Raw genomic sequence first — 27302 nt, 5'->3', positions numbered from 1 at the left:
TAAAAATAAGTCAGTGTTTGTGGTGCTGGACTTGCTGCATGTATTCTGTATGAAGATGGTTTATTGATTTATAGATGCACAAGAGAGACAGATCCATCTATTGTATTAATCACCTGTCAAACTCAAGTATTGTACTTTCTCAAATATTACTATGACACATAAACGCTCATCTGTTTTTTCATTATGTTAACTGCAGTATATTTTTCAATACTAAAAACTACAGAAAACACAAAAGTCAAGAGTCTTTTTTTATTAATTTGTTTGCAGTGGTCACAAAACTTAACTGGCACTTCATAATACTCAGTATCAATCAATAGCCATAATTATTGATTTTGAAGTAGAATGCAAAACAATTAGCAAATATGTGCTTCAAAATACTCACAGCAGTAGTGCAGAAGGGACTTTACAACTTTATAAATGTTAATACTGTAAAATGTTGGTTTCAAAGTCCTCTGAAGGCTACATGCCTCACTGTAAACTGATTTTGAATGGCTCCATGCTTTTGTTTCAGCTGGCAACCAGGTGCTGCCAGTTAACACCAACTGAACTGTTTCGTGCAATAAAAACAGACAAACTAAAGAAGCTTTTTTTATGTTATGGAATTGTAGCTTCAGCACAAAATAACACTTTCCAACCTATGGAATCCACAAATGATCATTTTCACGTCCGTAACAGTTTAAGACAGAATCTCGCTCTGTTCTGAACCTCACTTGTGACCTTAGTTCCCCTCTTTGGGTCGTCTTACAACCTCGACAGAAGATCACACCTCAGCGTTGCAGCAGTGGAAGCCACTAGGACTAATATTCGCTGACTGGAGTTTGACCTAAACAGACTTAATAAAGGCTTGAATCTGTATTCTTCACATGTCAATGTCCAGTCTTCAAAATCCTTGTTCTACGTTGACATCTACGAGTGCAAACTGTCTCATACCTCAGCCTGAAAACCATGACTCTAGATGGCACATCCAAACTATGATGCGGTCTGGAGAAGAGCAACAAAATCATATTCAAAATGTTTCAAACAAGTGCAAACTAAAGAAGTAACTTGGTCAATTAAACAATAATAGAAAAAGTAGTGATATCAGGCAACTGGCAAGAATCTTTGAAGTGATACTCTGCCTCTCTGCTTTACACTATATGTGTAAATGAATAGGCAGTCAGGCACTGTGGCAAATAACTACTTTAAGTGGACTGTCGGGATGCTGCTACCTGTCAGCCTGTAATTTCAGCATGTACAACACACGTAATGGACACGCTGGTTCTAGTCTGGAATGAGATAAATAAAACATGTGACAGCGATGGTGATAATCTAAAGATTTCCAAAGTATAACCACTGGTCAGTGAAGGTAACGTGGAGGCGACGGGGTGAGGAAGTCACTCCCGGAGTCGCCACAGCATCCTCTGCATCTATAATCATCTTGGGCTGAGGTCAGTTTTTGAAGGCTCCGCAGCGGCTGGCTCGACATATGAAATCTTTCAGCAGGTTGCCGTCAATCTGCCAGAAAGCAGCGGTCTGGGTCACCTCGGTCAGGTGATTCACACAGAACTTAAAGCAGAACTCTTCCAGGTCCTGAATGACGACAGGTAAAAGCACAAATTAGCAAATGGTTCTTCATTTAGGTCAAGAAATTAATAAAGTTCAATAAGGAAGATATTTTTTTGTCATGTTTTGCCTTTTCTTTCTTTCTGGCTCTAAACTTCAAGCCAATGCTCTGGGACTGACCTCTGCATATTTAGACTGACCTCTGCATCATAGCGCACCGCAGCAGACAGCAGGGAGAAGGCGTTTTCAACAGTGATTCCTCTCTTTATAATATGTTGACACAGACGTTTCAGGCGGTTCTCACAATATGACGTGGCCAGGTCCAGCAGCCCTGACACGAGCAGAGACGCAGACAGTAATACTGTATTAAAAAACTAACACACAGACGAACGTCAGTAAAGATCAGGCTGTGACGTGTGTGTGGTTCTGACCAATAGCATCCTCAGGAGGCAACTCCACATCGTCTGTGTAAAGAAACTCCAGGAAGGAGCGGTACACTGGGTAGGAGAACTGGTCTATTTCAATCACCTCCTTCATGTCTTCATTCCAGTGCGACTGGAACATGGATCTGAAGTGTTCACACCTGCACAGAACAGATACAGATGTTATTTATTTATTTTCATTATTTAAAATTTACAGTATCGTGACTTAAACTGACAGCTTGCGAGATGAACTCCCCGACCTGATTTTGAGAACTGCTTTGTGGACATAGATATATTTGCCATCAACGCAGAACTTGAGGTCAGCCGTCTCTGGGTTGTCAAACTCTTTCTTCAGAGACTGAGCCACGGTCAAGAAGTCATCATGCTCTGGAGGGAGGAAACACACCCACACACATCCAGCTCTGGCATTAGGAGGATACGGAACTGTAGCAGTGATTTGAATTACTTGTATTTTTACAACTGAAACATGAAGGACTACAGTTTTCTTATGTCTTTTTGATGAGGCCTGATTTTACGTGTTCCTAATAATTTCAACATCAGTTTCCTGGAAAGAACTGTAATTTGGCACTAATTTCAGGTCAAATTGAGACAGGCCTCAATTGGTACGCTGCCATTTCATTTATTATTCCAATTATTTAATCGGAATTATTTAATAAGCCGAGCGAGACGATTCTGAGAGGCTGAATGTCTACTACCGCATGGTATTTATAGCAGCGCAGAGCGTGAGGAGACATGTCCACTTTGTTTCCTGCCACTGGCCGTCATCCGGGAATTTACAGAACCAATGTTACCTACTTAACTTACGTTATGAGCACAAAACTGGAAAAAATCTGAAATATCAGTGCAGCATGCAGAGACCCATCTCAAGTCTCTGCATGTTGATTTTCACAGCGTACATGCATGAACTAAAACCAAATCACTTCCTGGAGGGTAAAAAAGAATTATCTAAAAACTGGCTTTGAAAAATGTCATCAGGAAGAGAAACCTGATTTGTGGTTAATGGAATCAAACATGTGAAACCAGTGGCGCAGTCCTGCAATTACTACAAAATCATTAGGGCACATGAGCCCCCTGTCTTACCCATGGAAAGAAGCCTCCACATCACTGAGGGGGTGGCGAAGCATGCGAAGACATCGTCGGTGCAGGTAAAGTGCGTGAGGTGAGGCAGGACTATAGACTGGCCCCTGCACTGACCCCACATGTACACCTGACCACTCTGAGTCTTAGCAGCTGATGTGTGTGTGGAGTGACAGGCAGCAATCTCCACAATTCTGTCAAAGAAGCCAGAGGAGAGAAGTGAGCAGCGTATAAGACAGTGAGAAGAGGGTTTATCGTATGTGTGGTGGTGGTCTCGCTGACCTCTCTTTCTCAGTCATGATCTGAACTGGGCTCAGCTGGTTGCTCTTGTTGCCGGTGCCCAGTTGTCCATATGTGTTGGCACCCCAAGTGTAAAGCAACCCCTCGTCTGTTAGTGCCAGGGAGTGGGCATAGCCTGAGACGATCTGGAGAGGATGGAAGACCCACAATTTTAATACACATCAGACGTTTTCACATGCAAAACAAGAAAAGTCTGCTTTACACTGAATAACATTTTTCTTTTTGGTTCCTTTAAGTTCCGAATACTCTTAACTTAGCATGGAAATGATTGGTCGATAAATTGATAAGTCTGTCTACAGAAAAAAGATTGATGATGTTTTAGATAATTCATGTACCACTAATTTGCTGGGTACAGATTCTCAAAAGTGAGGACTTGCTGTTTTATATTGTAAATACGTTCTGGGTTTTTGACTCTAAGTTAGACAAGTCATTAAAATTATATTAGTTGCTGCATATCAGGATTTCTTCTCGCTATATAGATATGTTCACATTTTTGCATTGCAGTAGGATGACAGGGCCGAATCAGACTGTAGTGATGTACTGATCGCTTAAAAACATGATGAATTGAAGTGTTGATTGCATATTTATATGATTGTATAATGATATCAAACCCCACTGGGTGAGATGCATAGCCTTAGTGTGCATGTGTACTGAAAGGTTCATCCAAGTATACATTTCCGTGAGTGTGTAATCTCACACCTGTTGCACGCATAAACCCTGCAGAGCTACGAGGCGACAGGGGGTGAGCTGGTTCCCATTATTTCCAAGTCCAAGTTGTCCGTTCCCATTGTAGCCCCAGCCATATACCTGCAGAGACACAAGGAGAACATGAGTTTTGTGGTAGCCAGAGATGGAGAACACTGTGTTTATAGCTGCAGCATAAATGAAACACTCACCTCTCCATTGTCCACTACTGCCAGAGACGAGGTCTGACCACAGACGATACTGACAGCCACTTTGTTCTGCAGGCAGCTGGACACTCTGCGGGGTGTGGGCTGGTTCGCTGTGGAGCCTGAACCCACTTGACCACAGTTGTTGTAGCCCCACGAGTACACCTGGTAGACAGGAAGTTACAGGTGAGGTAAGTGAGTTGTTGGCTGAATCTAGTCTAGAATCGTAATGACGTTTGTTTGTTATAGTATTCTAAATGTGATAGTGGATCAGCTGTACTGATAGTCCTGGACCAAATCACTAGAGGACAGTATAGAGTATTGTAGTTTATCTGGGCATTCTGGGAAATGCGCTTATTCGCTTTCTTGCCGAGAGTTAGATGAGGAGATTGATACCACTTTCATGTCTGTATGCTAGATATGGAGCTACTGCCAGCAGCCGGCTAAGTTAGCTTAGCATAAAGACTGGGAACAGCTAGCCTGACTCTGTCCGAAGGTAACAAAATATATCTACCTGCACCACAAAAGCTCACTCATTTACATGAGCCAGCACCAATTGTCAGGCAACCAGTGGGGACTCCCACACACAGCACACTACAGTATGAAGCTATGGTTGAAGTAGTTTGAAGCACAATAGTTTCCTTAAGGCTGGGTTTAGTCAGCTACTACTGTGATGGTCTGTATGGCTAAGCACTGCATCTGACCAAAGCTGAATCACCTGTGTCATTAGAAAGGTTTTAAACTGGTTTCATGTATAATTCTGCTGTAAAAGTAACACTTCTTTCAGCAGACACTCACTTCGCCTGAGTCGGTCAGAGCCATTGAGTGGTGAGAGCCACAGGCCACCTCTGTGACCTTCTTATTGAGAAGGTTGGCGGACATGAGCACCGGCGTTACTCCTTGGTTGGTTGTCCCATTTCCCAGTTGGCTGTAACCATTATGACCCCAAGCAAACAGCTCTCCATCTGAAGCACAAAAAGATTAGTCACTCTGCAGCACTTTTTAATCCAACTCTGAAGAGGAGGATTAAACAGCTACCCTCTGTGGCCAGCAGGATGTGGGGTCCGCTGCCGTAGCTCAGGCTGACCACCTTCCTCCCACTCAGAAAGTCCAGCTTCTTGGGGACAATGGTGCTCTGGCTGTCCCCTGTTCCCAGGCAGTTACTGCAGTTCAACCCAAACACATACACCTGAGGGTGGAGAGGGGAGGGACAAAAGACAGAACATGTAATGTGGATCAGTGATAAGCAGGGCTAAGCACAGGCAGCCCGAGTCGGCCGAGTAGGTAACAGGTCACATTCCAGACACACAAACATCAGCACCGGCAGGCAGCACTGATAAGAGCTGCAGGTGGAGGTCTGGTGCCACCAACCTTTCCTCCCTTCACCCTCAACTCAGTTCAGAACAACAGCACAGAGAGGTGACAAGCAAGGACAGTCAGGGGCACTGGCCAAGAGTTTATTTGATAGTTATTAAAGAACCCAACCAAAGGTTTTGCATGTTTCAGTCCACTAACTACAAATTGCATACACATGGCTGCTGATCATGACCATTATTCAAAGAAAGTTTTACATTCAAAATTAAAACATATGGCTGCTAAACGATGCAAGAAACTCCTGAATTCACATCATGCTTTTCAACGGTAAACATGACATTGACATATTTTTGCCTTATGAAGTTGTTACAATACATCCAGCAGACACAGAGCAGTGATGTTTCTGGCTACCTGATGCATGTATGTCCAATATTCACTTCCTTTTAGCTCTGTTATGTCTCCAACAACTCCTGAGGGAAATATCTGGCTCTTTAGCTCCTAAATGCTCCCCTATGTTCACCACTTTGTTGCTAACTTTGTCTGCCTGCTGTTTGGTGCTAGGCTAGTAGTGTTCAGAGGGTTTATAACAGCTTTTCTGCTGAGAGTTAAGCAAAGCAGTCAAGTTGCGGGCTGTAAAGCTAAAAACAACAGGCTGAAAGACGCCAAAACGCTGAGTGGAGCTGTGGGGAACTGCAGGGTGGGATGATAAATCTCTGCAGGTTTGTCACTACGAGCAACATCAAAGTCAACATGAGTTTAATGCATAAAACATGCAAAACCAACAGGTCCTCCAACTATTAGTTATGCACCAGTTAACTTCAAAGCAACCCTTACATCACGCAGAAAGGTCAGCAATGACTTTCCTTGCATGATTAACGTCACAACCCTGTTTACCCTCCGACCTCTCACCTCGTCATCATTGGTGATGTAGATGGCCTCATTAGCAGATGTTCCAAACACGCAGGCTTTCCGTATCGTAGAGAGCTCCTGGGGGCCCATCAGGCTGAAAAGGGGCCATTTGGTTACATCCACCATGATTCACTCGCTGTGAGTCTGCGGCGAGGTCGGCAGGATGGAGGGATGAACCTCAATCCAAAGGCAGGGCAGGGGACAGGGGTAGGGGGAGGCGTGGGTAGGCAGAGTTGCCAGTGCTGCAGTCACTGTTGTAAGAGGGTGTGACAAAAAATATACACAGGGAGCATTTGTCATTTATCAACCTATATAAACATTGTTTTAGTCAATGCACCTTAACACACTGTTGGAAAAGAAGAACTTTCCAGCATTTTACAGCAAAGTCAAAGCATTCTGTCTTTTTAAATGTTTAAATACTTTGGGACAAACGTGTTTCACACGCATCCAGTGATGTTCAGCTTAATAAGAAATAATGCTAAACTCATGCATGACCTCACAGAGGAGATTAGAGAACAGTTGGGTCATGTGTTTTAATATTAGCTCAAACTGATCAGGGCCGGTGTGTATAAAGCTCCTTAGAGTAAAAATGTACACTTAAGTGCAACAAAATTGTAAGAATGGTATAATTTTTATAATAAACTATATGTGCCATGCATAAAAAAACATTAGTAAGAGTTAAGATTTGTTCTCGGCAGTTCCCAAATTATTTTAAGACCGCTCCAGAGTCACCAGCAGATGGCTGAGTTACATGTACAGAGGTAGGACACACACTTTGATCATCATAGTATCATTTTTAGGACCATTCATAAGTTGAAGCAGTGAGACAGACAGGACTCAGGACAGAGTGTCCATTTAATGCTACTTTATACTTCTACTTCCATATAGTTAGGAGGGAAATATTGTACTTTTTACTCCACTACAAAAACACAAAAATATAATAAATAGTTATCGGTTAAACTACACAACAGTATATAAATTAGCTGAAATTCTTGATCAGCTATGTCAGTAAAATGCTGCTTATACAGTACAGTATACATGCTATACAAGTAATAATCAAATAATATATAATAATACAACACTAACATTCTACTACATTAAGACAGATACTTAAGTACATTTTGCTGATAATATTTTAGTTTTTTTCTTCTTCAGTAAGATGGTGAATGCAGTCATACTTCAATCTCAACTGTTTACACTAGTTTTTTTTAAACAAAACCCAACCCAGGTCTGTAGTAAAGAAAGGGTACAACCATGGTCTAATATTGTATCATACCATAGACATGCTGTTTTGCCTGTCTCACTGTAATTGGTGAAAACAGCTGATGAACCCAGAACAGAAAACTTAAGAATTTCTTATGAAATGGACGTATAGGGTGTTGAAAAGTCTGGGTCAAAGAGGTTTCATGTGTTGTAACAACGTTGCTAAACCCACAGCAACTCGTCGTATTCCTCACCCCTCTCCACCTGTGTAATGTGTTATATTAAAACTCCCAGCTAACATGGACCACTTCACACAAACAGTTAGCTAGCTAGCTAATGTTGGTCATTGATACAAACGCATTATTCAGCAAACTGTCCAGCTGACACAACACAGAAAAGTGAGCGGAGTTGGTACTAGACGGATCCGTTTGGAAAGTCTCTCTAGTCTAAGCCAACTTGTTTTCCAACTGGCTACGGTTAGCTATTTAGCCTGGAAGGGAAAAAAAGATTTCAAACAGCTCTCAAAGCTACAGAAGAATAATATTGACATTTCCGTTGAACCCACCTGTTCAATATGTCTGTTTCTGGTGTCGCTGACGGTCCTGGCTTACGGTTTGAACATGCCACACGGGTCGGTGGCGGGCAGTCTGCTGCGCTTGTGCTCTCACTCTCTGCTGCAGCTGCCACACTCAGCTACTCTGACGCTTATTTGCGGAAGTGAGGAGAAACAATAAAGTCACGTGATTAAAAGACCCAAATAATCGATTGCAGAAAGAGTTTAGACCGGAGAGATTATGAAGCTGAAGGACAATCGCCGATTTTTGACATAAAGATCAGTTTAGTACACAGTCATTGAGAACAGTGGTCATTAGGTGGAGTATGCTCACTTGTCATAGAGATTTAAATTATGTGACTCTGGAGGAGTCTGAGAAAAAACACTCCCAAAAGTGTCCCCAGATATTTCGACTTGTGCTTGGAGACAAATTCTTAAAGATTTCTCAAAAATGAGTTTTGCTTATTGTTCCTTCACTTGGATGTGAACCTGAACTTCACTGTGCAGAATGATGTATGTGTATACAAAGCAGGACAGGAGACATCTTTTGAAATCAACAATATTTGCATATTTAGAGATTCTGGATTTTTCAATGGAGAAAAAGAAGCAGATGCAATTTTAATTTTAATGAGCTCATTGAACTTTTTTGAGTCACAGACAAATTATTCAAAGCAGAGTTGTTTTTTTTAATGACTGGAGGGCCTCTTTAAGTATCCATCAGGTACTAGGAGTGTGGCTGACTGCAAATGGCGATGTCATTATATTTTACCCAGAGCCCCACAAACCAACTCAGAACATTCTCACCACAAGGTCCATGTAGTAGCTGATCTGGAGCTTTCCATCATATTACATGATCATCTTCTTCAGCATTTGGGAGTTTGCTCAGTTGTCGTGGAATTGCACTTTGAGTGCTAAATTCCACGACAGCTAAGGCCCGACCATTTCAGTTTACATTTGTTTTGGTAGTACCCCCCCCCTCAAAAAAAATTTTGAAAATTGAAAATAGCTACTTAGTAAACTGGGGCCTGGGGAATCTGGATCTGGGTCAAGCAGCGTTAATGTTCCACTTGGAGACCAGTTATCTTATTTTGAACATTTTCGTTACAGACCCCGCAGGAAAACGAAATTCAGAGTCTGCAGGCTGAGTTAATCATTGCCCTCAAATCATTGTGTTCACCAACACACAACAACAAAACAAACATGTTCGTTGAACCATTTTAAACGTCCACTGCAACCCTTTTTCTTTTTCTTTTTTTTTTTAAAAACTACTGACCACCAAATCTGCCCTGGCCTGGAGTCACCTGTGCAGCAAGAGTCTGATATGCCTGGGATATCAGGTAAATCCACACCTGAAGAAAAGAGAAAAATCGAGACATATAAGGAGCAAATTACTCTGTGACCACCATCCTATCTGATGACAGATCTCACCTGTAATATAAAGGATGCACCACAGAAGAACAATAAGATTCAGAGAACTTAAATGATGGTCAATTTGCTCTTACCCATGGAGAGGAGGTGATGCGGGTCTTAACTGATTCAGAAGCTCAAAAAACTCATGAGCTCAGGGGGGAAAAATGCATTCCTCTCTCTCACACAAACACTTGAAACCCATCCCTGTTAAAAGCCTCCTTCACGTTCACACTCATACAACTTAAATTTACTTAAAACAGCTACTGTACGTGTGAATCACAACACTTGCAAGCACGGAGGATCCAACGGCTAAACAGCAAGTTTATTTTGGTTAGGATCAGAAACACAGATCATGTCCTGAGGGTGAGATGAGAGGAGATGATATCAAAATCCCCTGACTGAAATATGGCAATGATGGGTTGTGGTGTTCGGGGGGGGGAGGGGGTAATGAGTGGGAGAAATGGTGTGTTACAATGTTCAGTGAATAAGATTGGAGGGGAGCAGTTACTCTCAACAGCAGAGAGCAGCATTGACCATTCCCATGGCAAACTCCAACAACAGGGAGACCACATATTACTGTAGCCACATCTCCCATTTCAAAAATTCTCCAGTTGCTCAAAGAATCGTTTCTATATTCAATAAAACCTAGTTTTAGTTGAAATGAAAAACAAAAGGCACAATGATTTTCAACTCATTCTTGTCTTTAATATGCACAAGAGTTGAAAGCATCAATGAGCCACCTTAAAGAGAGGAATTCAATCTAAAATTTATAAAAAGATATAAACAATCAGAGGCCAAAACGCTGTCTGTTGCTTTTCTCCTATTATTTTATTTTAAAACAACTTTTCATTAGCAAGTAAAAATCTTGCAACAAACATAAGCTTGTATCCAATTCAGATACAAGGCAACGAAATTGTAAATCTTTAAAGTGGCTCGGTCTAGTCTGCTAGTTCATGACTGTACACCCTCTCTATAGTTTTGTTCAGTAATAAACAGCTAGTCCCAAAAACAAGCCTGGGCTGCTCATAACAACCCCACCCAATATTTAAAACCCCAGTGTGACCCCCCCCCCCTTTTGCTCTGACCCCCTCTCAGTAGTTAGCAGCCAACCAGAGGATCATGAAGTCTTCGAGACCAGGGCTTAGGGGTCGGGTTCACAAGTTTGACACCTCGAACCCGCACCCACACACCAACTGGGACATGGGACAGTACATTTTAAAAACAGCCCGTCACCACTACGAAGAGAGAGAGAGAGAAAAAAACAGCCTGTTCCAATTTATCAGCATGTCATCACAATACATATGCAAGTCAAAAATAAAAACAATGAAACAAAGAAATATTGCTTCAACAAAAAAATACCCTCCCCAGCCATCTTTGACAGTAAGGTTATCGTCCATCCAATGACTGTCAGCTGCAGCAGCTTTGTACAGGCTTTATGTAAATATATTCATATATTCATTAGACGGCAAGGAGAGATACACATCACATTTTTGTACAATTATTCAAATTGAGTGATGACATGTGACCTCTTCATCGAAAGTAGTTAAGTACTGTAAAGGTCAGGACCTGTACTCGTTATGTAAGTCTAGTCTTCAATGAGTATAGGTCCCTTTCTGCAGGCAGACATCACTATGCCTCTCAGACGTGTGCATAAGACTGAAAAAAAAGGAAAAAGGAAATCAGACGTATGGAGGCTCCACAGACTCAACCAGAAGAAAGCTGAAACATGAACCTAAAATATTTGTTTGAAGAGAGAATTTAAAATAATTAAAATAAGCAATTCGGGTCGATTTTAGCTCGACGTTTTTTTTTGTTAAAGCCCCCCTTCCGAGTTTCACATTACAGGGGAGTCCCAAGCAAACAGTTCACTGGATCACTGGACGCGACCGAGCTCATGCTGCACAAATGGATGTCCTGTAGGGGGATAAACGCTACAGCTGATATGTTCCTCTTCTCCCCGAGTCTCTGCGCCTTCACCTAAAAGGTGCTTCCTCCTGTGGCAGGTATTCACATCCGTACAAAAACAAAACCGTTGTCGCTCTGCTGAATCAGAAGCAGGAAGTTAGCAGGTCTTACAGTTGAATGTATTGAGAAAAAAAAAAGAACTATGGCATTTTCTTCACATTTTTGATGATTTTTTTTAAACAAACATTAAGTTTGATAATTCAACAGAGGTCACATTAAAAAAGTGACGTCATTGAGTCAGAAGTCCCGTCAGTCAGTTTGCCACGGAGTCCTCTTTTTGCATTTGAGCCCTTTCGCCCCCTCCACCTGCCCCAGGACTCTCCTGGGAGGGCAGTGGGGGTCCGTGGTTAATCATGGCTTAGCTCTGGGATTAACTCTTTAAACTGGGTGAGAGAGGGTTTTTGGGGTGCCCCGCCGCCGGGAATCTGTGTGACTAAGTGTGTTGATGTGTGTACTTGTATGTCAGTGTGCGTGCGCGTGGGTGAAGTAACACCAGAGGACAATCCAGGGGAGGGAAAGCACAAAAATAAAACCACAAACAAACAGCAGTATTTCTTCCCCATAAGTGATATGATGGCTAACAGAATTATGCACACAAATTCTAAGTGTCAAAAAGTGTGTATATGCGCGTGCTGTGTCTGAAAATGTGCTTGTGTTTTTGTCTTTATGAAGACTTGACATTTGGCAATTAAATCTTGCCACGGAGGCTTTTTCTTCCTTCTGGTTTTACTTTTGTGATATTTAGAAGCACTGGCAGAGAACACTGACAATCGACCTGATGCAGGTTGCCAGATGGTGGTGGTGCCTGTTGAATGACCAGGACTCCAATGTAGGGTTGCCGTGTTGAGTGAAGGATGACCATTAGAAAAACAAAAAAAACACCCCGCAGTGCAGAGGTGGGGGTGGGTAAATCCTTCAGTGGTGAGTTTCCATGTTGAAGTGATGTAGTAAATCGAAGTAAATCCTTCGGTACCAGGTTGCCAGGTTGGAGGAAAGATGGATGAATGTCTGGGGTGATTACAGAGTACCCGTGCAGCTGGTTGAACCAAACATCCTGGCTTTTAGAAATTAAACTCCTTTGTTTGCATGTTGGAAGCTGGATCAAAGTTGAAGGTCCCTCCTTGAGTGGTGTCGGGGATCAAGCTGGGATCTTCATCGATCTGAAAAAGGACAGATGTTGTGAAATCACAGCAGAGCAGGAAAAAAAAAAAAAGATTGAAAATTAAGTTTGAGGTGTAAATCACTGGTGGTAAACGTACATCATCTCCTGAAAAGTACTGATCAATAATCTCAAAGGCTAGTTTGTAGATATCCTCATTCTCATGCTGCTGCAGATTTTCTATCTTCTCCAAACCTGAAAAATCAAAAACAATGAACAACATAAGCTTTTCTGTTATTAACAGCATTAACACGGAGAACTGGCCCACACAACAGGGCAGTTCAATTGATTGACATTCAATTTGACAAATTAAGAAGGCTGTCAAGACATGCACTGGTTCTCCAGATAAGAAGAGATGGAAAATTATATATCAAAAAACAACTTTCCCAATAAAAGAAATACAACAGCTCACATTTATAAAGAAGACTGAGAGAAATAAAAATTCAAATTGCATAATTCAAGGAAACAATGAGCCATAATCAGCCAGATACAGACCTCCACACTCCTCTATGATCTCTGCGATGGTGCTGGCTTCGTCTCCTGCCATGATGAGGATATTCTTTAGGCCGTCCAGGACAACCTGCACCACCTGGGAGTCCTTCACTGACAGCAGGTTACAGAACGGAGGGATGACATTCTGCTCCACCAGGAACTCCACCTACACGGACCCACACATACACACCACATCCATACTTGATTACAACATAGGCACATGGTTACAAGTGCGTACAAGTCATTTCACTAACAATGACCTTCATATGTAAACAAGTCAAAATCGCCTAGTTTCATGCTTCAATAATAGGGAAAGTTGTGCTTCTTGAAAAGGTGGGAAGGGAAACGTTTACTATTGAAATTAAGGAACATTATATGACTGACTCACATGCATATATGTAGGGTTTCTGCAGTTTAAATACAGACACATATGTTGAATAAAAAAATACACCCCTCATAGCAGTAAACAAACTGAAACAAGCTCCAGATTTCTACATCATTGGTCCCAAAGCTCACCTGGTCTTTCCTCCCACTGATGGTGAGGTTGCTGATGGCCCACGCTGCCTCCTTCTGAGTGCCAAAGTCACCCTGTAGAGAGACAGGCTGTCACTAAGATGTGCACATAGCAGGTCTTTTCTACAACAGCATAATACCAAAGCACACAGAAAAACGTTGGCCACGTTTGTATTCAGTGTTCAGTTCATCTATCAAGAGTTGTGTTGCTTCTCTGGCTACTAAACACAGAATGTGTCGATGCAACTGAATACATATGATTAACGCCAACATTATGCTTTTCCAAATTTAGAGTCTGATACCATCTGTTGAGAAAACTGAATATAAAGAAGAAAGAATCTAAAGCTTCAGGGATTTCTCTCCTGTTCTTCCACCATGCACAAACCTTAGCCAGTTGGTGAATAATCATAGGAATCAGTCCAGCATCGATCACAGCTTGGACCTGCTGCTGGTTCCCAGCTGTAATGTTGGACAGGAACCAGACTGCTTCCTGCACACAGACAAATCACAAATGGTCAAAGCCGGCACTGTATCTTCCACACACACACATGGATATTCTTCCAAAAACCCTGTGTGTTTCTCTTCCACTACATTACTTTTTCTCACTGGGCTAGTAAACGGGGGATAAAGCAGATGATTGGCCTCAATTTTTGGTGCCATAACTGTGGTGTTGCCCTCCAATTCCATACCTCTCTTACACTTGATTGTGCATATAAACTAGGTACAGCACTGTAACATAGGTATTTATTAAATAAGTTTGTTACCACAAAGGCTGAAGTGAGATGAGTATTTATTGTGAGTGTAGAATTTAAAAAAAGCATTAAAACCAGTCAGGTGTTGTTGCCTCTCAAAATGTTTTGATTTCCCTATATGATTGAATGTGCTCCAGGGTAATAGACATCCACCTATCATACATATGGGTTAGCAACAAACAGTAGTTTTCCCGTTAAAAACAAATAAACAAGAAAACCCATAAACTCTACTGTCAGCTGAAGTGAATAAGTAAGGGAATACATACAATAACAAACCAGCTCCTGATATATTATACTTCCTGACAGTGAAACAGATAGCTCTCATAAATGTCATGAACTTCACTGCAGTTCACAAGCTGCAGACACCTTACTCATATTTCCATGCAAAGCCATAAGAAACCACCAGACTTACAAAATAAAACATTAAAAAAACATGAAGGTTGAGTGGTGATACCTTGTTGATCTTTTCTTTAGGGTGTGTGAGCAGGTTGGGGAAGTGTGAGAGGACGTCACAGTTGAGCACAACCTGCGTCTGCTCGTCTGTCCCTGTCACGATGTTGCCCACTGCCCTCAGAGCTGCCGTCTGGGCAATAAAAAAAACAATCAGTTCATTGAAGATGACATTTGGAAATAGTCATCTTACTGTAGACAAAAAGGTAAAGACTAATTCAATCAATCAAACAAAAGTCTCACCTGAACTTTGACCTCCTGATGGCTGAGGAGAGGCACAAGAAATGGAACAACTCCAGAATCAATGACCATTTGGATCTGCTCGTTGCCCCCGTCCGTCAGATAGGACAGAGCCCACACTGTGTCTACTAGGATCTAACCACAAAGACACACGAAACTCGTAAGACCATGTACAGTAATTATGCTGTTAGCGTTTAGAAAAATGGCGTGTCGACAACACAAAGCAGGTGATCTTTCTTTACAATCAATACAACTCAGTGAATACAAAATGACTGGGACCAATCACCCTTCGCTCTGATACTTACATTTATATCGGTGTGATATATTAGCACACACAGGGCGGGCAAAATCTGTGGGGAAAGAAAAGTAGGTTGTGAGTGGGTTGGATGTAGGCGGAGGAATAGCTGGATCAGATGAAGGCAAAAACAGGGCAGAGTGAAAAGACACAAAAAAGTCACAGAGAGGAATAGCTGTCAAAACCAGACTTCAAATGTCGCCAAAAAGAGCTTTATAGTTAGAAATTCCCCAAGGGGATGGGGATGATTTGGCTACTGAAAAGGCTCTGCAAAAAAAAACTCTGTGTGACTCAGCCTGCAGTGACACAGTCAACTGCAAAGCAGCACATCCATCTGTCTGACACGCACGCACACACACACACACACATACCTCTTGCACAGTCTCCATGGGCGGTGGTGGATCCTTGTTGCGGCAGAGGTTAACAATGACCCAGGTAACATTGCGGAGGAAGGTGATGGGGATCGATGGGTTGATGAAAGAAAGCAGGGGCTTCACCACACCCAGGGAGATGACATAATCCCTGCACTGTGGACCATCACCTGGGCAGGCAAGGGGCAGAGGTCAACTTAACTCTGAACAGCTGCTTCCAAGCACTATGTACACACACTTCAATTAGAGGATCCTACTTACCTATAATGTTTCCTAAAGCCCATACAGCCTGTTCACATACGTTCTGGTGGGGAGAGTGTAGCAGTCGCAGGAACAGGGGCACTGCATCTGGACACACAAACACCAGCGTTTCAAAAACTTGCCCACGGTGACAGATTGTGTAACTCTGGTCACATCCAATCCAAATAAAATAAACACAAATCCATGAGTGTGGACATATAACAGCTAATCTAAACCTAAGTATGTACTTCGATTAATTGAAATACCTATATTAACCCCGTTAACAACATTGCAGAGGGAAAAGTCAAAGTGAGCACGCCCATTTAAACCCACACAACTAACACTCTCAGAATGATTTGTTTATTAAACCTCATGACATCTTCATGATCTTTGTTGGACCTCTTTGGGGTGGGACAACTCTACCTTTATCTTAGATATTAGAAAAGTTTTGATGACATTACTTAATTCCCAGAATCTCCACCCAACTTCTACCGAAGCTGAGATCTGATCAGCCAGAATAACTGTAAACACCTGTCTGTGTGTGTGTGTCTGTGTGTGTTCAAGATAAAACAACATGTGAATGTGACATGAGGCAGATGCTTGGGCAAAGTTAGCTGGATCATGACCAAACCTTTTTAAAAGTTATCCTGTCTTGAATGACTCTTCCTTCCAATAGAGCAATTCATGATTTTCAAAAACAAACGTAAGCTACTGGTAAATCATTAAGCTTGATGTTTTAAAACGACACACACTTAAAACATCAACCTACAATAAAACAACAAACATCAAATTCAAGTTTAGCTTAGGCTAAAATCTTTACAAGTTGGACGTTAGACCAATAGAAGCGGAAAACTTGGCTTTTGTTCATAGGAGTTGAAAATGTATGAAATGTTATATGTATGTAGAATTATAAATTACATATTCTTTGATTTAAGCAATTGCAGATGACTCAGTTCAATTTAAATAAAGTTATACAATTTCATGTTTCATTTTACAGTGTTTTTAATCTGTGGTTTCATTCTAAATTTAGGGTTTTAGATAAGAGACATTCCTCAGTTCTAAACTAGCTTGTGCCGTCTCTGTAACAGCCAGCTCATCACATGAATGCTGATCATGGTTTCCTCTCTCCAGTCATCTTGGCTTTGTTTCAAAATAAGAGTGCACTGTTATCTAATAAAAACATAATCCAAAAAATTACTGACTGCCTCATTGAGCGAAAAAACAAATAAATATGCTGTCCCGGCAGATTGCAGACAGTATACAAACACAGACTGCGGGTGGGAGACAGAATGTGGGGTCAACTTACTGGATTTAACCACAGCCTGAGTCTGTGCTGACGTCCCAGAGGCAATATTGGTCAGAGCCCAAGCTGCCTCGAACTGAAGAGAGGGGCTGTAGGGCAAAGAAATCAACACCAGTTAGGAAAGAACAAAACAAGTTAAAGAAGGCTCATTTAGTTTCCACAGTACAGTGGGTCAGAGAGGGGGGGGGGGGGGTAATAATGATAAATATTGATGTGAACACTTCCTGAATCCCCAGCTGCTATTACATGTTTTCAAAGGCTGATTTTAATATTTTTCCCCAAGCACCTAATACACTCATCTGTTTTTTGGCCTTCCAGTACTAAAAGGGCTTTTTAGAGGAATGTACCTCAAACACATTTTAATTGAAAGCTTGTTGCTCATGAGGGCACAGTAGTAGAGTTTTTTCTTTGTTGGTTTCTTTAAATAAAAAAAGATTCATAATCAGTTTCACAATGTGAAACCCTAGAGTCTGTGTGGTGGATAATACATCTGATGCCGGATCAGTGGTGTAGATATCATGCTGTTTGGCAAACTAGGGTTGTGCTCAAAAGGGAGGACTATCATGAAAAGATTTTTTTTATTTATTTATTTATTTCTTAAATGATGCAACACAAAATATTAGAAATCACACAGTTGCAAGTGATCCTCACACCACCCACTAGCCAAATGCTTGTAAATCATGGCAAAGGGTGGTAAGTCTGTCTACCCCACTGAATATTTCATCAGTCGACCAACCACGATGTGGAGTTCCTACTGGTTTCTTAAGCTTTAGCTGGGATGTAAAACAGGAAACAGGGTATGGTCCTCTTTGTGATGTAACCAGCCACTTTGGTTGCCTCTGGACCGAATAGTTTAATTTCTGCCCTATCATGAATTCACAGATTTAATTTGAAAACCTCATAAGACTTTTTGTCTATACTTGTTCATGTAAAGTGGTGCTCATTTTCATGCTGTGTACTGCATTGTGATTCTGTACCTCATTATGTCATTAGGCTGGGTTGACTTGGCTTATTGCCATAATGCTATGGCAACATAACTGACCATTATTGTCTCTTGATGGGTGCACAGGGGTTATACTGCATTGCTGCACAAACTCAAAAATGTCCACTAGTGTGTCATGTTAACATGACGCTATCTGTTGTTGTTGCCATGGTAAAATCTTCCTTACAAGTTCTTCCACCCCAACTATTCTTTCTCCCCCCTCGGTGAACACAGGGTCCTGGGAATTGGGGACCTCCGAGAGACAGGAATGCTGTTATATTTGGCTTGGCCTGGACTCAGAAGACCAGCCAACTGCCCTGTGCGCCTCCACACACTCTCACGTGTGGACACAGTTGGATACACACACACACACACTCTTATGCACACAAAGCCTCTGTTGCAGCAAAGACTTGATGTAGCAGCGTCTGTAATCCATCACAGCAGTCTGCAGTCTTAACAACTAGAACACTCAGTTCATCGCGTCAGAGAAAAATAACACTGAGGGAAAACACAAACTGTTTTGGAAGCAGACTTACTTGTCGTCCCTCTCCAGGCATTTGACTAAAATGGGCAGGATCCCAGACTTTATCAAGTCGTCGATAGGAGGGTTTCTGTCACTCGAGAGCAGTTTTCTAAAAAGGGCAGAAAGAAAAATCTCAAGAACATACACAAAACACAGCTGGTGTCTGTATGTCTGTGTGTTCTGTCAGCCACTCACCTGGCTGCCTGTACAGCACTGAGCTGGATAACTGCATTATCACTGGTAGCGTTCTGTAGTGGCAAAGAGTGAAGGCCATAACAAATGTTAGCACAGCATAATTAGCCAGCAGTTTAGCAGCTATTGCTGGTACATTTGGGTAAGGCAATGGAAGGCTTGGATGATGTGAACTCTTACCTGTAAGATGGCATCAAGCGTAACATTTTGCTGCACAAAGAGAAACAGAGAAATATTAGCATAGTCATAATAGTTTAAAGCATAATGCAAACCTGTGCAAAACAGTGCATTTCCCTTTAATTAGCGTAACAAACGTCTTGTATCTCATGCTGCTCAGATATTTTCACAATGTAGTATGTAGGCCGTGGGTGGATTCAAATGATAAAAAACACGAAGAGATATGAGGTTGACATATGGATGTTTTAAATACTTTTGCAGAATAACAAAAAAAAAAAAAAAAAAAAAACTTAGCTGACCCTTGATTAACACCACTTTACATAATATGTTTAATTTATGTAAATGTGCTAAAATAGTTTACAAGCCTATATTGAGACTTTAACAGCTTGCCCACTACTTCTTTGTGTCTGTTTACTAATGTAGAATATGCAAAATGCTTGGTGGCTTTCAACTGAAACGGATGAAGGAAATTACAATGAGCTGCACCCTCTCTTTTCCCTGATACGTCTTGTGACTCTGAACATCCAACAGGCTACCTTGTTTCAGTATCAAGTGATATTTTGGATTTCTGTTTAAGATGAACGTCTCTCCACTACTGTACAGGGTCTAAAATTTGAAAATCTCAACATTTAGCAAACAATGATAGAATTGGCTTTCAATCACAGCTCTGATGAGAGTCTGTATGTAAGACACAGAACTAACATAAAGAGGTAACAATAACGTTGGATGAAACGGCTTGGACATGTGGTGGTTCACAGTCATCTAGCTTTGGATCAGCACTCTACATTTCTCACTAATGCTGCTGTGAACCACAAATTGAGACTACAATTTCAAAGTGTGATTAACTGCAGAGATTGGATTACTATGCAGGCCTCATCATTTCATTGATCTACTAAAATAATGTCATCAGAAGTCATCGGCTTCTTTATCTCATACTGCTGCGCCCAAAAGCAATACATTTTGTTATGTGCAGAAATTAAAAGGCACACTGAAACATCACTATAGCAGGAAGACAGCGTGCTTTTTGCAAAGCTCTGGATCAGCAAACCACAGACATCAACCAGGGTGTATTTGTAAATATTCAAAAGTAAAAAACTCAATTAGAGGGTCAATTCCCACAAATTACAAAACATATTTTTACACATACTCATTCAATTTTGGTTTTAAAAGGTATTTGTTTCTGAGATTTCTGGTGCCAACCCAGTTTAATAAAGGTTGATGGTATTTCATTTGTTGTGCTCAAAGCAAAAAAAAAAAGTTTCTAAAAAAGCTCAAAAGCTAATTGTGTTTATACAAACATTGTCCTCTTCTCTCAGGATAATCCACAGAACGTGACAGTTTTCAGTAGAAAAACAGTCGACAGCCAGATCTGTGGACTATCCTGAGAAACTGGAACATTATTATGAAGACACATTGATGTTGGGTTTTCAAACATACGTTTGTATTGCTGTCAGGAACAAAAACAAAATTCTACCCACTTTAAAATTGTATTGGGGTGGTGGCAGAAGTTTCAGCAGCAGATATTACAAAACTGAAATCTGCATGGACAGACACAAGTAAGGAAAAGAAAATGACAAAATAAACTCCGGCCATCTAGTAGTTATGGAGCTGTTATGGTGATATTTCTATTTGACAGATGCTCCAGGATTGAGAATGAACTTTCAATCTCAACTAAGGAGAAAATGTTTTTTGTAATTTGGCTGAATTGGCCCTTTGAAGTTTGGAATAATAAATATTACTGACAGGGAACATGCATAACATGACCATGCAGTTATACTTAATTTGCACTATAAATGCATTTCTTTGGGAGGAAAATCCCAGTAAAAACAGAACTTTCCCCAAAGACGCATTTTATTCTTTATTCAGCTACTGCTTCTAGTGTGTATCGCACACAGTTTGAAATAACTTTGAACCACATTAAATACACTGCCCACTTGATTTTAACCCTTCTGACCTGTTATCCAGACAGTCCACTCTCACTACATCTCTCTCACAAAAAAGCACATACCCACACACCCACACTTACTCCTTTGAAGTCGGAGTCGACATCAGAGTCCTCCAGACTCTCCTCCTGCGGGACATTTCTCTTCTTCAGTAGATGTTCGGTTCGTTTGTTCTGACAAGAGGAGAAAAGACAGAAAAGCAATGAGGGGAGGAGATGAAAGTGTTCATTAATGCATTCATGAATTCTTAAAGTAACAGTGAATCTTCTCTTTCCCAAAACTTTTCCCTTCAGGAGTATAGCCTGCATGTTAGAAACCCCATTCTAAGTGGATAAGTCAGAAAATCTGCCTGCAGGCTAGTACATGAAGCTAACACACACTCATCTTTGAAGGACACTTAACCTTAACACACACTGCAACCCCCCAACAAGCACACATTCATCCAGCGTGGACACACATGTACATACAAACAGGCTGAAAGACCCACACATCCCACCACTTTACAGGGCATGTGAGTCAGTGGTAGGAGGAGATTCCCTTGCCCTACATTCCTGTGCATCATGCTGATGTGCGTCACTGATGACTAATCAGCTAGTGCAGTGCTTCTTGCAGCTCTGATCCAGCTAAATGGAATGTGCTAGACTTGAGACCACCTCAGCACTCCATAGCAATGACGTTCTATGTTTTAACACCGCTGGCTGTGCCGGTGTTCTCCGAACGTCTGCTGATGGCTGTGCTGCTCTACATGCCTGTTTATCCGTATCAGACTTTCTCTGGAAGCACAATGAGTAAGTGTCCCTTGAGTTTTGTTCAGCATTGCCTGTTCAGGTGGCCCTATATGACAAAGTCATGCTTTTGCAAGTGAATCTGTTCATCATCTAAATGTGAATTTCCAAATATGATGTTTACATGCTGTAATTTTCTTGACAGTGTCAATTCTGTGCCATGCCGGGCTGTCAAAAACACATTTTTACAGAGCAAAGATTTCAAAAGATTCATTTCAATTCCTTTCATTTTGTCTTGCACCCTGTTACTAGAACCAGAGGGCACCTTCCTCTTTCACAACCTAGAAGAAACTTCAGCATGACTCAACAAAGATGTTGAACCCTACTAAAATGATCATTAAATGTGCTGTAGATGTTCGTGCTTTTTAGAGGAACACCACTACTCAACTTGAACTTTGTAGTGGATATTACCCTGATGGATGGGCCACATTTACTGTGTTAGTACTGTATTTCCTAAAATCATCAGGTATAATCTACACAGAAAGTTCATCATTGAGAAAAAAAAGTGATGGTTAAAGAAGTGATTGGTCTTCCTGATATCACCCAGCTAAGATGTGACTGGTCTATTCATCTGTTACAAACCCAAATTAGCCTTCAACTGTGTGTGAAAATGAAAACTATCTCAGACCCATTAGCAAGTCAAAAAGGTACATGACAGACCTGATTTTGCAGACAAAGACAATGCAACGCTTAAAGGCCAGTTCAGACCAAAGACTTGCGATGAGACGAGTTGAAACTTGCAACTACTTGCACTGCGCTGGTCTGCATAGTGACAAGACGAAACGGTTTGTAGTTTCCATAGCAATGACTCTGTACTTCCGTTTTAACTGCCGGATTTGTAGCATCTTAAAATATGAATAAGGATAGTGATAGTTACTTGCTACAGTTACATTTCTAGTATTGATGAAAGGGCGAAAACATAAAAATACGAGAGGGACTCTTTCCTCCATCCGAAACTGGCCATTTCGACCAGCTGACAGTTTGTAACTGACTTGCCCAGCTGACTTTGCTGCGAGCGGATTGGCTGTTGAAACGTGACATGCCTTACGTCCTAAAACCAGGCGACTTGACGAGCAGGCGACATCATCAACCAGCTTCTCATGTGTTCTACAAATCCACCACACCACAGTGATGGAAAGAATTGTGTGGGGAGAAAAATGTGATTCAAGATTTACTGCATCATTTGTGAAACATGGTGGTGGTGGTGTTAATGCTGCCAGTGGAACCAGCTCACGTGCTCACAGATGAGGTCACTGCAGCAGGATGAACGAATACGTCACCTCTGTTCATATCAAATCAAATGCATCAAATCTCTTTGGACATGGAATGCCATCACAAAGCAGCAGCAGGACATTAATCCAAAATGTCTATCCCAAGCAACCCCCTGAACTAACATCAATTTAACAGCACAGGTTTCACTTGATGAAGATCAGAATAAAGGTGAATGTCCCCTGAAACAAGCGGGAAGTGAAGACACCTGCATCTTGTGATGTCTATGGGTCAGAGACTTGGGCAATCACTGATTGCACAGAATATGCACTCAAAATTTAACATGATGAATTCCTACACTGTTTAGCTGATGTAGATGAACACCCTTAAATTAAAGCTAAACATTGGCATTTTAATCTTATAATCCTTGTTTCATTTTAAACCCATGGTGCAGAGTAAAAGGACAAATACAACAAGATATATGGTACATGCACAAACTGCACATTGTACAATGCCTATTGAAGGTATTTGCCTCCTTCGTTCATGTTTTAGGCCAACAAACAAGACAGACAATAACACTACATCAAATAATAGTAGCTCCTCTTTCTTTTCAATTCCATCCCCACAGTAGTCTGCTAACCAGAAGTGATCCTGGCCCAACTTTTGTTGCAGTACATTCTGTCTGTTAATAAACATCACATAATTTATAGAAAGATAGCTTGCAGCTTGCTAGCTATCAAATGTAAAAGACTAATCAGAATGTCCCACTGTGATCCAATCCAATCCTTTCTGCCATTAAATTAAAGCAAGTGTGTGAGAATTAAAAAAATCAACAAGAGAAATACGTAAATGCTCAATAGATACATGTTACTTTATAAAGGAGTCCATTTATAAGAGATCTTGATTATTGATTAAATAATGGGAGAGGAAATAGCACAGGTGTGCTTCCAAACATAACACTTACACAATGGTAGTTTAGCATAGAAGGAAACCAACAATACATGGACACCAAAAATTCATGACAAATGCTTACTCATTTGCAAGAGACAGTGTAATAATATAATAAACTTGGAGCCACTTTGGTTGCTCAAGGATTATTTTATTCATCTTGTACAGAGTGTATGGTTGCCTCCTAATGGCTCTCAACATTCAACATCTCTGTCTGAATTTTCAATTTTCTCAATGAGCAATTCACAAAACTCCACTGGTCTGGAATCTGAGGCAGATTTATAATACTTTGACTGAGGCCTGATGTATGTGTGTGTAGACAGATGGTGCATCTTTTCTCACCTTTCTCAACTCAACTGTCACCTCATTTCGATGTCTTCTCATAGTCTGTAACAAAGAAACAAAAAAGAAAACATTCGTATTTTGACAGAAATTCAACCATTTACTTCATTTGAAAAATACATTGTAGCCTTTTACATGGATAACAAAGGTAATTTTGTTAACCATATGAAAGGCTATAATAAATCACAAAAGACCATAGGCAAAATACACATCATATTGTATGTTTTCCATTAGATTACACACCCACATCTTATAACCATTTACAATAACAAAACTTTAACAATATGGGGCAGGCTAATGACTTTTCCCCCCAATTTATGCATACATCTGTGACTGAATCCTAGAAACAGAAACCACCAACACATTTGAAGGTAAGGGGTCTATAAAACAAAAAAAACTGCCCAATTTTTTTGTGTCTGTTGGGTTTCCAGTTCATCCTGCACAGTTTGAGATGGTCTAAGATCTTGTGACTGTTTGAAGAGGTTCATGTTGCCTTCCTAAATAGCCTCTTACGTAATCTGGGACAGTCATAACTCAGGAGGCTGCGGAGCAGAGAGGTGTCTCCCAAGCACTGCAAAACAACAATAATGCCACTACCACTTGACCCATACAAAAATGTCCCTTTAGTAGAACATCAAAATACAATAGTCCAGCCTGACTGTCAAGAGAAATAAATGAATCCAGTACACTTAAATTGCTGAGATTTCTGTAATCATGTTGGTCACTGTACCCCAAATATGAACTGTTCCTAAAATAAAGAATGTATGCCCACAAAGACAAAATTGCTGGAACTTATAGAGGCACCACAGTAAATACTCAAAAAACTAAATAATCATGAAACCTTCAAGTGTACAAGGCAACAAATGTATGACATTTCAGGATAAAAAAAAAAAAAAAAAGCTTGACCAATCTAAACCATAAGCACATTGTTTTTGATATCCAGGAAAACAAAGGAGGAGCTTATGACCTGCAGCATGTGAGACTTTACTGCTTTGCAATTCAAATCTGTCCCTAATGATGTCAGAAATGAAGAGCAATCTGTTATGTCTGACCTAAATAAATATAACCCAAACAGGCATGTTTTCCTGCTGTAGTCTGAGTCATCCATTTAGGAAAACTCAAATTCATGCAGAGGCTCTTAAGAGGACCCAGGTCAGACTCCCAAGATGCCTGAAATAGCATCAGGAATGCACTTGGCATAGCCTGTCTGTCATAGTAGCCATGTGCTGGTCACACTGACTTAAAGTTTGAAAACAACCACCTATGGGGCATCAATCTGTGCTTTTCGGCAATTGATGGTGATACTCCAACTTTGAAGGGCCATTTTCAGATATACATTTGTTTGTGTCTTTTTGCTAAACCCTTAGGCTTCAGAGAGTTGCTTTTTGATAAATGACATACGTATCATTTATATAACCTAAACAAGACTATACATTTTTATAGTGTGACCTCTTCCTTTGGTCCAACACTGTTAGCTTCCCTTATCTTGGCTAATCTGAACACAGCCTTTGCCAAATGGTTTGTTCATCATGTCAATGAGCATTACAGACAGATGCTGTCACAGAGATTTATAATTAGACTTGTTAGTCGAATGATGCTGCAATACACCGCGTTTTAGACTCGCGGTTTGCCAGTAGGGTACATAGTATACCGGTGGTGTTTTCTAGAATATATGACTTGCCAGTAAAGCAAACACAATTATCCTTCACATTAACCTTAGTATAGCAATGTCTATTTGGAAAAATGTCTACGTATGTCCATTAAGACATCTGAGAGACAACATTACGTTAGACCAAGTTATATTTAAGAGTACTGCTAGCTCAATGTTATCCAAGTCTAACGTGCCCTTTTCTCACTGATGGATTCAAATCAAGCAGTAAATTCATGACCTTAAATGGTTTTAGTTAGCAATACATTTGTAAAGTAGACCGTAAAACTAAGGTCATCGCACCAATTAATACCATTCAGCTAACTGTTTAGTGGCTTAGCTAGGAGCTCACTTTAGCTCGCTCACCTGGCATTACATGCTAGCTGTCTGCTTGACAACGTTAGCAAGCTAACAAGGAGGGGCAATGTTTGGTTAGGGTGGATGTGGACCAACCATGAAATTCAATCTAAACCAACGTTTTACCAATAATGACAAATATATGTGACGTTTGCAAAGTAGCACTGGTGTTACTTAAGGTCAGCTGGCTGTAAAGCATGGCAAATGTCAAGATTATGGTACCGGTCAGGCCCAGCCTCGCTTGCGACCGGTGTCCATCCAACTAGCTTGTTAACGTTAGCTGGCAGTGACAGCTACATCGCCTGCCCTTAATACTCCCAATACCAACGGTCCAACTGTGATGTTGCTTAGTCTTTAGAAATATTAACTACTGGATAATAGTATGCCACTGGCGTTAACTAGATAACCATCACCACAATCGTTCAATTACGTGGGGAATGTACCGTTATCGAGATAGGCCAATAAGCACTTTAGATGGCGAACTCTTCACGCTAGCTTACATTAGCTAGCTAGCTAACTGGCAGCTGCAGCCGGGGCCAGGCTCCCCAGCGAGGCCCAAAGACTGTCGTTTTCTACGTAAAACTAATTCGATTCATGTCATTTACACTCGTAATTATACGTCAGCTCACCTCGACATCACGTCCCTTATTTTTAAAGCTCTTGATGCGGTGGTTTTCCAAGCCGGCGTTTTCTGCCATGGCTGTATGGGGTTTTGCTATTACTCCGGCTTTCGGGATCTCCTCCGTGAAAGACGAGGCACGGCAGCTCCTGTACT

General features: G+C 41.1%; 2 protein-coding genes across 3 annotated transcripts; both read right to left on the bottom strand.

The window, feature by feature from the left end:
- Window positions 1–235: 235 nt before the first annotated feature.
- Window positions 236–6601, bottom strand: LOC139292104 (RCC1 and BTB domain-containing protein 1-like). Of its 2 annotated transcripts, none has more exons than XM_070914264.1 (11): window positions 6476–6601; window positions 5291–5441; window positions 5051–5217; window positions 4259–4417; window positions 4062–4169; window positions 3345–3487; window positions 3066–3256; window positions 2201–2351; window positions 1974–2125; window positions 1743–1873; window positions 236–1569 (listed from the first exon to the last, which is right to left on the bottom strand). In XM_070914264.1, the coding sequence occupies exons 1-11, from the start codon at window positions 6599–6601 to the stop codon at window positions 1429–1431; spliced, it is 1620 nt and encodes a 539-aa protein (XP_070770365.1). In that variant the 3' UTR covers window positions 236–1428. The 2 variants fall into 2 exon arrangements, with proteins under 2 accessions (XP_070770365.1, XP_070770367.1); XM_070914266.1 differs by having other exon boundaries at window positions 2225–2351.
- A 4113-nt stretch (window positions 6602–10714) lies between these two features.
- Window positions 10715–27263, bottom strand: kpna3 (karyopherin alpha 3 (importin alpha 4)). The gene is made up of 17 exons (XM_070915233.1): window positions 27157–27263; window positions 24523–24567; window positions 21322–21411; window positions 19299–19328; window positions 19122–19174; window positions 18940–19035; window positions 17425–17510; window positions 16140–16226; window positions 15879–16048; window positions 15518–15562; window positions 15216–15347; window positions 14977–15105; window positions 14156–14260; window positions 13774–13845; window positions 13261–13423; window positions 12866–12960; window positions 10715–12766 (listed from the first exon to the last, which is right to left on the bottom strand). Exons 1-17 carry the CDS (start codon window positions 27223–27225, stop codon window positions 12668–12670), a joined length of 1566 nt encoding a protein of 521 aa, XP_070771334.1. The 5' UTR covers window positions 27226–27263; the 3' UTR covers window positions 10715–12667.
- Between the last annotated feature and the right edge of the window lie 39 nt (window positions 27264–27302).

Source organism: Enoplosus armatus, chromosome 11 (genome assembly GCF_043641665.1).
Source record: "Enoplosus armatus isolate fEnoArm2 chromosome 11, fEnoArm2.hap1, whole genome shotgun sequence".
In the NCBI taxonomy this organism is placed as follows: Eukaryota; Metazoa; Chordata; class Actinopteri; order Centrarchiformes; family Enoplosidae; genus Enoplosus; species Enoplosus armatus.
Note: the sequence above shows the minus strand (reverse complement) of the source record. Positions and strands in the feature narration are given on the sequence as shown.